This window comes from Dermacentor albipictus, chromosome 1, assembly GCF_038994185.2.
Source record: "Dermacentor albipictus isolate Rhodes 1998 colony chromosome 1, USDA_Dalb.pri_finalv2, whole genome shotgun sequence".
In the NCBI taxonomy this organism is placed as follows: domain Eukaryota; kingdom Metazoa; phylum Arthropoda; class Arachnida; order Ixodida; family Ixodidae; genus Dermacentor; species Dermacentor albipictus.
Genome location: NC_091821.1, coordinates 152325590 through 152338484, shown reverse-complemented (window position 1 = coordinate 152338484; position 12895 = coordinate 152325590). Strand labels below are relative to the sequence as shown.

Genomic DNA, 12895 nt, shown 5'->3' with positions numbered 1-12895 from the left:
GTGCGAGTGCAGTTGCCTAATGCTACGTATTGTAGTGCACTGTACTAATGCGGGCGATCGGCCAGTTCATCTTCGACGTGCGGGAAGCTGTTTTCTGAAGGCTCCTCCTTGAAAACTCAACATGGCTAAGGAAAGTCGGCATGCTATCTGGGATGGCACACACTTTCCTGCTTCTTCTTGCAATGGAGACATGGTTTTAAAGCAAGATACGCTTTTTTCAAATCTGTCATCAGCGATGGGCGTAGCGCCACATCAAACTTCAAGCTTCGTCTGAAGGTGCGTGAGCTTTGAACATTGTGCAAACTTTCTATGCCGTTATCATTCAGGCTTATTTCTTGCAGCCTACGGCGAAATACGTACCTCAGAATGTATTGGGTTTAAATGTGACTTCTGTGGTCGCGAGACGCGTGCAAGGTTGAGGTGCGGGCAATAAGAAAAGTTACGAAACTATGTAAAGGAGCTGACAAAATGCCGTTGTTCGCAACCTAACCACGTAGAAAAAAATTCTAACACTGCGGGCTCTTTGTTACCTTGCTTCAATGGCTGAGTACCAGTAAAGACTCTCACAATACGTTTACAGACTCGTACATGATTTTGAGGACACCACGTGAGCGCTGTCTTACGCGTCAGTCGATGAAGTGTCGTCGTGATGTCGTAGTTTTATCACCGTCACAGTCGTGTCGCCTTTGTTATCGGCGTCAGGCTAACGTCAGCATTTCCGTCATTGTCACCCTGACGCCACCGGCGACTCTGCTGTGCCTTCATCGTTGTCATCGTGTCGGCTTTATTGGGTAGGTAATTACATTGCTAAAATGGGCGCCATTATTCATGTGCTTTACTTGAATAAGAACAATGGCGACTGGATGATTTATTAAGAGAGACAGGGATATATATTTATATATATATATATATATATATATATATATATATATATATATATATATATATATATATATATATATATGCGTAGACGAGCTCGTCCCCAGTTCTCGCGGTGTTGCTGATCGAAAGCTGCCTGCTCCTCAGGTGTACATATGACGCGTGGCCTACCCATTTCGGAACCGGTGATAAACTGTTGCGCGCGTCCTCGGCTGCGACGGAGAGCAACGAGGTCACTACTTGCGCAGCCAACCGCGCGCCTTTCTGTCTCTCTTTTTTTTTCGCGCATGTGCATGGGGCTGCGCCGGAGGACTTTTCGACCTCCAGGCGACTGATGGATGTACGGACGAATCGGCTGACCATATACAGCTTCGCTGTAAAGTACGCCGTAGAAACAGTAGGCATGCTTTATTCATTTCACGATGGAACTCAAGAGCAGTCGTTTCGGAGGGCCGTAAGAGTGTCGCAGACTGGCGGCGACGACGCACTTTTAGACCGCAGTGGCGAATCCGACGCGGTTCTGGTTCCTGTCGAACACTGTGTAATACTCTTGCATGAATATGGCACCTAAGATCCAGAGGCTTGATCCCGACCTATCCGGCTCGGAGATGCGCGTGAAGCACTGAACACCGCCGGTTTCGATCGGGATCTGGAAAAAAGCGCCGCGTGTCAGTGTGGTTGGGAAGGATCTCTTATTTAATTAAAATTTCCTTACAGGCCTCTTATGAGACATTGCGTAAGGGGGGCGTCACTGTAAAGATTAAATGTGCATATAACAAAACATAAATTATATACATGACAAGTAGACAGTACTGTAATGTACACACCACATTTTATACAACAATTAGAGCAATGCGCGAAAATAATAGGAAACTGTAGTGTAAGCATATTATACAAGAACGCAACATATACAGTTCAGTCAGCAAGCAAAATAACTATGTACAAAAGTAACGATTCCAACGTCATAGGGTAAAAAGTACAAGAAGGATAAAAAAAAGAGAAATGGCCCCATAAATAAAAACAAGAGATCGTGAAGAACGCGTAAAAAAAAAAATCATGCCTTTTGTCGAAGGTAGGAGGAGGAGGAGGAGAAATTGACGGGAAGACAAGGAGGTTAGCCAGTTCTCAGACCGGCTGGCTACCTTGTGCTGGGGAAAGGGTGTAAAGGGAATAAAAGATAATACAAAAGAGATATTACAAAAGAGTAAATAAGGAAGGAAGAGCAAAAATAAAAGATAAAAAGGAAAGGAGAATACGGCCCTGCTTAAACTCTGTCTCCAAGATCAATCCTCCGCAGGAAGCGCAAAAACGCTTTCAAAGCCTTCTGTGCTGAGGACGGTCTCAGCCAGTGTGCCAGGACCTTTTCCTCCAAGAAAGGGCATTTGTCAATAATACCTAGCACTCTTGAAAGTTATTTGCTGGGCGCGCTGAAGCCGGGAAACTCACAGAGAAAGTGTACGATTGTTTTCTCGCAGCTAGAGTTATCGCATGTAGGGCCATTGGCCAATCCGATCCGAAATGAGTATACGCATTCGTGAAGGCCACACCAAGCCACAAGCGTCACAGTAGCGTCTCCTCAGCTCTAGGTCGTCTTGACGAAAGGCGGAGCCATAGATTCGGATCAAAGTTGGGGAGTCGATGGTAGGTAGTGGAATAAAAACTTATGAGCTGGCAGAATTAACCAGAATTTCTTTGGGAGACGATGACATGGTAGGCTGTCGCTAATGCTTAGGATTATTTGCGCTTGGAGAATTCTCGCTTTACCTCCCTCCCCCCCCCCCACGCCTAAAAAGAAGTAAGGAATAAAAATAAACACTGCGTATTTACCTTAATGGTATATCTTTCTCCTGGCAGCGGGAAGGACTTGCCGTTCAGGTTGAAAGTGATTGGTGGCAAGCTGGCTATCCCGTTGCAATCGACCTCGTACTGCAAGCGTCAAAAATGAATGGGTGTAATACGTGAAGCTCAGTTTTGAAGAAAGAAGTAATTTACGTCCGCCCCACACACAAGTGCCCATGTAAGAATGAGTGAAAGCAGATTTCCCGAGGGATCAGTGATGGCCCGCAAAGAAACTTCACGTCTCCTGATCGAATTCTTAAGAGACACTGGGTTGATGGACATATGGTGAAACCCATCAGCGGTATTGTGCGAGACGCTCGGGCGGAGCAATTGCCGGCCTTGTTCGCCAGGCTAAACCCGCCTGTTGCTACAATCCACCACCACCACCACCACCACCACCAGCAGATGGCGCCAAGACCTCCCAGTTTGCACTACTCAAAATTGCATCATCCGCTAGCTAGGCTTTGTGCTGCAGAGAACGCGCTGCGAAGTTACCATGGTGACCGCACCTCCATTGCACAAAGCCTAGCGAGCCGAGACAACTCTCCGAGTTGGTACGAAGCAAAGAAATATCGCGTAGTTCGAGGCCCAACTGCGCGCCTGTGCTTCGAGTAATCTGCGTGTGCCTCGCATGGCTAAGCGCGGCATAACTCGAACGCCGAAGCGCGAATTGCGTCTGGCACATAACCGCGCGGATGTGAACATGTTTAGGATCGACGCGCCAAGCTCCGGCATGCCATCACATAGACGCATGCGTCACATCACACCACGTGGACGCACATCACATCGCATCACACTGACTCTCGCATCTTCTGAGGCTACTATCCCAGACCAATTCTTCTCCCATGCTGCTTCTGAACTCTGCACCAACACCACCGCCGAGTGGCTGGTTCAAACAGGCACTCTACAAACCAACGGTGTCTAACTGATTTCGTCAGCACAACTATGATGTACGCCGACCCTGAACACTGTACTGAGGGTTTTGACTGCCTTACAGCGCTGCAATGATCTCTCTCTCTCTCTCTTGTTGTCGCCAATGTCACCTCGTTTTTGTAGGAGCATTAGAGATTGGCGCCGGTAACTCACGGACGGACATTCAAATCGTAACGAAGTCCTCACATCAGCGCAGCGTCTCCGCGGCATTGTATGCCTTGCCCTTTTACCACGAAAAGCTTAACGGCACGATTAGCACGAGAGGTAGCCAGTGCTTTGTGTTACTTCTGTGATAGGCGATATTAGAGGAAATAATAAGAAAAGTGGCGGAGATCTGTGCAGCATGTATCAGCTGCACATTATAGACACGGAGAAGCTGGGGAGCACCGTCACACTTCTTTAACCTTGTTACTGGTTTACGACTGCCTTCGTGCGCAGTGCACTCGTTGCACCGCAGTACCCCACGGGTTCTGCCGCACTTCCCATTTACCCTGTGGAAAGAAGGTGAGCACTTCGCGAATCGCGGGTGCCCTGCATATCTTGCATGTTTCTTACACCCACCCTTTTTTGCTGACATAAAACTGCTGCTTTTAGCGCTCGTGCTCCGTTAGTACGCGCGTCAGTTTTGAGATGGGAGCGCCCCGAGTTCGATGCTATTTTGCGGAGTGCGCGTTTCTTCAAAGTGCCTTATTTAGTTTTATCGCTGACACGATCATAATTTTTTTAGTTTGTGGCGGACGAGACGCAGCTGGACAGCGCTGGCGTGAAGTGCGCAATTAAGGCAAGCGCTACCTTAGGAGCTCGTATCTAAGGTTATGGGAACGGAGTGAATGAGTGAGTAAAGACTTTATTTCAAAACCAGGTATTGACAGGTGACCTCGTTGTTAAGCAGCCGCGAGCTCTTGGGCCCGGGCGGCTTCTTCAGCTCTCTTGATGACCTTGGCCTGCAGCTCAGGGCCGGAGCTGAGCAACACGGCCTCCCACAGCTCAGTATTACTTATTTCGTGCTTTGTATGATTTTCCGCTGGGCACGTACGTACGACCACATAATATGGAACACATCTGTTTCTTTCTTACAATGGTTACATGTATTAGGGTATTGGTCCAGGTAGTAGTAGTGATAGGCTGCGGGGTTGGGGTAGGTGTTCGTCTGAAGTCGCCGCCAAGCTACTTCTTGTCGCTTGTTAAGCGATTTGTGTGCTGGCGGGTACACTGCCCTGGCTAAAGGATAAATTATTTTATTTGTAATCGACAGAACCGATACTGATATTAGTTGTTGTAGTTTAAAGAAAAAGAAAACAGACTGTTGTGAGCGCATATTTTATTTAGCTTATCATCGTTTCTTTAAACAAATATTGCCGAGAATTGAAATGAAGCGTCAAGTTTATGGCTCTTTAACTGAACAATAAGAAGCGATATCATGTTTCCGTGACCTGCATCTATTTGGACATCTAAAGTGGACAGAATTCATATATTATGCACGTACTTTGAATTGATAAGAGTACCTTCACGGAGCGGAATTAGTTTCTTCGCAGGATATGCGGTTTAGGTACTGGCAGGCACTAATGGCTGAAAATAGACGCTCGAAAACGGCTATTGTGACCACTGACGAGTTATATGATTTCGTCGCGATGCCTTTAGGCCTTTCCAAAGCGCCTGACATATTGAAAGTTGTGTTGGACACTGTCCCCTGGTGTCTTTAGCGGCACATCTGTCTTTGGTACTTGTACACCAATGTGGGTTTTTCTATAAGTTTTGAATCTAATCTCAATCACCTTCAGCAGGTACTTGGGTTTCTCAGAGCCACTAGGTTGTAATACACTTCTAAGAAACGTCACTTCTGTGCTCCAGGTTACTATCCTAAGGCACGTCGTTTCGAAAGCGTGCATTCTTCATAATCTTACCGAAATTCGCGCCGTTGCGGAGAAGTCAAAGCCAGCTACTGTGGAAGAGCTTCGGAGTTCCATTGGTTTAAGCTCATATTTCTGGCGTTTCATCTGCAATCTTGCCTTCGTCATTGCCTCTTTTGACCCAACTTGTCGCCAGGGCTGACCTCTTGGCTGAGTACGATGACTGATTTACGACAGTACGCCGGCTCCTCACGTCCCTTCCAACACTGCACCACCTACTGAGATCCACGTGAACGTTAGCTTGGTGCTGAATTTGGTGCTGTTTTAGCCCAACGCAATGACTGCGTTGGGCCCAACGCAAATTACCACCGGCTTAATTCTCTCTTCTCCATGGAAGCGAAACTTCCTCCCTACAGGGACACTGTTCTTCCTTTTCTGCACAATGTTTCTCAAGCGACACATAGGATTATCAGAATTTCGCCGCCTATAAACCAAGGAATGCCGGCTGCTCGCTCGCTCGTTTACCGCCGTAGATCAGTGGCGCTAAAAAGGCCATGACGCATCGGCATATAAAGTTCTCGCTATTCTCCCGTCGTACTGGTCTGGCTCTGGGGCCCGTCTACTGCTTCCAGCTCTACACCAAGCTGCTCTTCAGTCACCGCAGCCTCTAACTCATGCGAAAAACCTCTCTTCGCGAGTGCGTCGTCGAGGCGCTCGAGCAGTGTTAATGCGATAGCATTAAGGGCTCCGTGTTGCCGAAAATCCGGTGTCGGCGTCGCTGGACTGGCCCTTGAGCGAAAATTTTCGTATATATTTAGGTATATGTATATTCCACGCCTTGTTGTATGACACGCGGTATATGCATGTTATTTTGCCACACCATTATATCACTAAGTAGCACATCTCTTGTCTTTCATTCTTGACAAAGTTATTCCTAGGAATTTCGAGAATGGCAACCCACAAACAAATTTCATGAAACAAAACACCGACAGCGCATGTATCTTATGTTAAATGTTCTCAGACTTAAATATTAACAGTTGCAAACAATAACAGAAACCTGAAAATGATATGACTTTTTTGGCGCGGCTGTGCGCTACCTCCTGGATCGGCCTAACCCAGAGGCCGCGTTTCTACCAGAAAGGTTTCCTTCGTGGATAGCGGTCAGTGCTATCGCTTCCCGGTAAACATTAGGGTTACAGAACCTGCAGTTGCCGGGAAGTGTGAGAAGCAGTCAAGATCCTTTTAATGTTATCGCGCTCCGCTCGTAAAGGCGAAACTTAAACGTCCTCAAAATGTTTTTCAGAACACCGTTGTCGCGAGTACGAAACTATACTATAGAACGCGTCTCAAACCTAGCTACACTCCAGCTTTGTTGTCTTGTAGTTCGCATAGACTGCTAGGATGGTTGCTTTTTTTCCCGGAGGGGAGAGGGCATTTGCACTGAAAAATATAGGTGCCAGCACAAACGGCACACACAGTTAAAAACCAAGGCGATTTGTGGATTCGTGTATTGCGCTAGCTAGGTCTTAGACATGACCCACCGAAGGGGTTCTCTGTCGAATGCCGTCCATATGCTTCTTTTGTTTCATCCACGAAACAAATTCTGCGAAATCCCACGACTACTGCTAAACGATTTCGAAGTAGAAGTTGTAGAAAGTTTAAAAACGGTTGGTGTGATTTTCTTCAATAATTTAACCTGCGATGCTCACATCAATTACCTAACGAAAAAACTGTCCAAATTAATTGGTCTGATGCGCCACAATTGCTTTACAGTCGCTCTTTCTCTTCACAATATTTTGTACATCTCTATTTTCTTCTACGCTAAACTATGGTGCAGTGTAGTTTGGGGAACAACAACTAAAGGAAATATGAATGAACTTCTTTCACTTCAGAAGCGTGCAGTACGCCTTGTTTTTAAAACTCCTTACCTAAGTCATACACAGTACATGTTTAAGAAGCTTATAAGCTTGGTAACGTGCAATCTATGTACAATTTGAGACTAGTTCGACAACATAAACTGGAAACAAATAAGAAGAGTTACCTTCTGAAATCACTGGCGAGGTTGCTAAAAAATTCCCCTGCACACAACACACCCTGTCCCGAAACATGGAAAGTTGATAATGTCTCACGACCTACGGTAACCAAATGTTATAGTGCACATTACCGACGTTGTTAAATGAATTGGCCAAAAATGGCACGGATATAGAATAGATTTGTTTCAATGAGCTACGGAACATATATGTATAACTCTCCATTGTTCCATTTTTTGTTGAAATAATGCTTGTATTTTCTGTACTTTTTCTTTTCTCGTTTCTGATCCAGGGATGTTTTTGTATATTCATGGATTTTCTTTACGCACATATTTGCCTATCGTTTGCATTGTTTTTGTGTTTTCTGCAGTTTTCGCATTTCCTGCAAATTGATTTTGTCCTCTACATTTTGTATGGAATTGATGCCACTCTATGCCATGCTATGCTGCACGGACACAGTAAAGACTTTTCAGGCTTTTTGTCCGTGCTCCAAACATCTGGCAGATGTTGAACAAAGCTGAATTGAATTGAATAAAGTAGCATCCTTGTTTGGAAATGTAATAATCTGAGATCAGCTGGAATTTAATATGTCACATTTGTCCACTTACGAACACCTGACAAATATAGTTTGCAACATTGCAATATGTGGTTTTCCAATGACCGTTGCTGGCCTAGAGTTACAAAGTTGTAAACATTGTTTCAATTTTTTAATTTATCAATTTTCGGCAATTATTCTTTGAAAGTTGAGCTGCTGATTCAATGTTATGTTTCCAGTAGTCGGTAGCATCAGGTTATCTTTTAAATGCTACAGAATTTATTGAAATCTGTTCAACTGTTGTATAAGTAGGGAATTTCCGCGCTGCACACGTATTTGAATAAGACGATCAAAGCTGGCTTCGAGCCTAAAGCTCCCTCTTAACGGCTGTTCGCAAATTAGCTGCTACATCGTTGTGACGACTTGATATTACCAACTGTGATTTATGATTATGCCACTGGCATGATCAAACATGATATCATGCCCATATGCTACTTCCCCTCTTTATTGTACGCTTTCCACAATCGTATGATGACACGAATTTATTTCCAGTAAGCAGAAAATGCCATGTGCCATTTACCGGCGTTTCTGTTACGGTGCCAAAAAACGCAAATATCGCGGTGAACAGAACACGGATACTTTTTGTCGGAGTCTGTAGGACTAGAAACTTGCACCGCGGTACAGGAGGCTTTATGACATAAATGTTAGAATACGCCCTGCTTCACTAGAAAATAGAGCAAAAAATGTATCGGTGAACACCTACGAGGCGCGGAAGCGTTCACGTGATCGTGGTATGATTTCTGCGGCGTGCTTACGTGCCCAGCAGCGGTGCGCGTAGCGCCAATGACCCTGTGAAGGATTTCCACTTCCGCTTTGGGTCCAATGAGGAACGACGTTCCGGAATCGACCACAGCATTGCAGCCGCCGACGCAGAGCGTCGTGCCTTGAACGTCCATGCTGTGCAGGATAGAGAGAACAAGAATTAAAGCACTGAAGAAATTCCCAAAACAGGCCAGAGTACAGCGAACTCATATAGAGAAACGTCTTTGGAAGCAGCTGCTTTCCTCCCGTGTACTACAGCAGCACCTACGCACTGTGTTGTAAATCGCTACGTCGGCTGTCCCACATGAAAAGATATGAACACGTTAATGGATTCACTCTTTTGCAGTCTTTTCTGAAATGCACCCGTGGCAACAGAAGCATAATTATGGTGGGGGGGAGGGGATCATAGGGCTTCAGCCCCCCCCCCCCATGAAATTTTTTTCTGCTGTCATTTGCCGCCGACCAAAAGAACACCCGGTGCCGGAAATCATGCTGCATTTTGTCTAGAATGTCGTTTTAGATGCTCGAAAAGACATTTCTGCGCGAACATTCCGAAATCGGGCTGGATTTCGCGACAACGCCCATGAACCGGGAGTCACATATCGTAAAGCAAGGAGCCCTATCTGAGCAGAGTTTCAAGGGCGTTTGGATGGCGAGTGGGCTCATCACAGTATCTCACGAATGCCACGGAATCTACGGAGCGCATTGATTTCAATTCTGAAACTTTATGGGCGTAAAGTTTTCATAAACTTTTGATGGGAAAAGTGCATTGATATTTCCAAAGTCGTGCTTTAGATTTTCAATTCCGGAACTTTGCGCGTTGAATGTTGTCATAACCATTTGACGCCAAATGTGCACTGACTTTTCTAAAGTCGTACATCGGACCATACAACGATACAAGCCAAATCAACACACTGTCAGACAATTTCACAAAGCAGGCATCGAGGTCCGCTGGGCCGAAGCGTTGTGGTGGTTCATTTGTGCCGTCATGTCACACAAAAGAATATCAATCAACATTCTTTTTCACCTGCGTCAAAGCATTCATGTCAAGATACTAAAACCAGCAAAGGTAACTACGTTCTTATTTATTTTTATACTTTGACTTTTATACGCGAGGACACATTGAGCGTATTCAATTTTTTTTTTGTTCTCGCTACCCGCGGGCTGATGGAACCAGCCAGAGAACATGCGTTTTTCTCGTGTTGCCCCGAACACCACGCGTCGCACTTCGATGCGCGTTCGTTTTTCTTTGGCTGAGTGGATTTTCATCTGGCAGAGCTTTGGACTCTTTCTAGCTAGTACACGAGAAAAAGAAACAATGGTCGCTCGCAGCCATCACTGTGGGGACTCGACGTATTGCAACGCGTTCGCTTGAGCGCAACCTCTCCGGAAAGTCTTGTCTCGCCGGTGTAGGATACAGAGCAGAATGTGTATGGTTCTCTGTGCACCAAGCGTCTCACATTTTCTTCGATATTCCTTCGGTAGCCACATAGGTACCCAAAGTAGGCATTCCATTGTGGCAAACATGCTTTCCTTTGCGCTTTTTTCATTTCGGTGCACCTGCCCCATAAGAGAAAAAAAAATACATTGCTGCGGCGCAGCAAATTCTCGCATGGTGAAAGCTCGATTTTGTTACTTCTTCTGTGGAAAGTAATGGGCCACGGGACGCTTCAGTTGCCGGATACTCTTATTATATTATTGCGATAGAAGCAATATGGACACTCCAGGCGCATTCTTGGCGTGGTCGTCACCCTCATGTTCCGTATAAAATCCAAGGGCGATAACATCGTGACCGCGCGCCGCATGCTGTATGTGCGAGTGAAAGCGTAGGGTGGGGCGGGGCATGGGTGAGCGGGCGATGGTGGGTCAGTCTTGCGTGCGCAAGGGAGAAAAGCGAGGAGAAAGCGCTCCGCCTGCTGTCACGCTCGATGCATCAGGGGGTGATCTGTGAATTTGTGGTTGCGCAACATGTTTATTTGCCTTGTTTGACGCATTATATACCGCGACTTTTTCTTAAATTAGTAGATTTATTAAATACTTTTACGTATACTTAGATATCTTGTTGCGAAGTTTTTTGTATACGTGCAGTGAACTTTGTTTCCAGTGACACTCTCTTGCCCTTTACGAAGCTGTATCTTGGCATTTGTATATTCCATTCTATCTTCGCATTTCTAATGTACGAGGCCGAGTCAAATGAAAGTGAGCCAACCCACCCCGCGCAATAATCGTTTGGTTAATTATGTGCGAAGTATGTGCCTAACACAGAGACATCTCTCATTTACAAAAGTGACACGTAGGTGTGGGGATAAAGGTTCTTTAATGCTCTCATGCAGTGGGGTTGAACATGATTGCGGGGCATAATGGACACTCCAAAAATTTAACAGCGTGCTGTCGTGAGGTTTTTGACAGCTGAAGATGTTTCCCAAAAAGAAATTAGTCGCCGTATGACTGCCGTATTCGTTGAACATTGCATTTCATTAGCCACTATGAAGCCTTCGCGGAAGCGGTTCAAAGAAGGACGTGAAAGTTGCAAAGACGATCCAAGACCGGGCCAAATCCACCGTGCTATCACCCCCAACACAAGTGCAAATGCTGATTACACAAGAACGCAGGATAAACATCGATGAATTGGCAGAGCGTGTGAACATCAGTCACGGTTCGGGTCACACCATAATATATAAACATCTCCGTTATCGACTCTTGTGTGCGAAATGGATGCCCAGTATGTTAAACCATCGCCAGAAGACGGAGAGGTTCGGCGCTGCCTTGACTCATCTGATCCGGTATCGAATTGAAGGTAACGACTTTTTGTCTGCAATTGTAACCGGGGACGAACCATAGTGCCGCTACTACGAGCCTGAAACACGACGACAAAGCTTACGGTGGAAACATTTGAATTCACCACCGCAAGGAATTTCTACCAGAAAGGTGTTGTTGACCTTTTTTCCATCGTCAGGGGCCATTTTTGATCAAATTTGCTAAACCTGGAGAGACTATCAAGCGCGTCCGATATTGTGAAACGTCGGATCGGCTGCGTGTCGCAATCAAAAACAAACGACGTGGAAAATTCAGGAATGGGGTCATCTTGCTCCACGACAATGCCCGTCCCTACGTCTGTGATGTGCTTAATACAACACTGACAAACTTCAAGTGGGAAACGCTGCAACGTCCGTCATACAGCCCAGACCTGTCGCCTTGCAACTTCCACATTTTTGAGCATTTAAAAAAAAAAAACCAACCGGTCAAGGGAATTAGATTCGTGTCGGACGATGACGTGAAATAGTCAGTTACAGAATTTTTGAAACAGCAACCCAAGGAGTTTAATTAGACGGGAATCACGCGACTCGTTAGTCAGTGGGACAAATCTCTTAATGCTCATGGAGACATTTTGAATAAAGTACCCCGTTTGTCATATATTCGAATTGGCTCACTTTAATTTCACTCGCCTTCGTAGATTTCGCAGAACTTTTGCTTTTTATATGTTCTCTGTGTTGCGACTATAATTTCGGTGCAATTATTCACAATACGCGACCGGTGACAGCTGGTCCTGCGGAATACATTGTAACAAAGGATAGCGTCATTGAGATTTTTCCCTGGTCGTTGCATATGTACAAAAATGTAAACAAGGTTCTTGAATGACAGAGAGGGATAAATGCAAATGAGAGAAAGACAGGGAGGTTAAGAAAGTTTCTTTACCACATTTGTCCTCAACTTGTTAATTTCATGGCCTTTATTACATTTTTCATATAAGCGGCATGCACTTGCTGGTTTCAAACTGATGCAGTTCTAAAGTTCATGTGATACTTTCTTTACTTATTAAATAGACAGAGAACATGGAAGCACTCATATCAGTTACTTCGGGCACAATTTTTGAGACATGCTAGTATATTCTTTTATAAAAAATACATATTTCACTTGTCTTGGGAGTGCGCAGCGTTCAAGAATTCGTTTGCAGCATGTTTGGCAATGGCAATGCAGTTATTATAATGCATTTCATCCCTCGACAA

General features: G+C 45.3%; 1 protein-coding gene across 1 annotated transcript in view; it reads right to left on the bottom strand.

Moving 5' to 3' along the window:
- Window positions 1–1334: 1334 nt before the first annotated feature.
- LOC135903033 (lysosomal aspartic protease-like) overlaps window positions 1335–12895 on the bottom strand; it is a 28478-nt gene continuing 16917 nt past the window's right edge. Inside the window, exons 5-7 of the mRNA XM_065433404.2 lie at window positions 8882–9023; window positions 2707–2805; window positions 1335–1528 (exon numbers count right to left, since the gene is read on the bottom strand). Of these exons, the coding sequence (XP_065289476.1) occupies window positions 1370–1528; window positions 2707–2805; window positions 8882–9023 (400 nt within the window). The 3' untranslated portion in view covers window positions 1335–1369. The remainder of the gene's footprint in view (window positions 1529–2706; window positions 2806–8881; window positions 9024–12895) is intronic.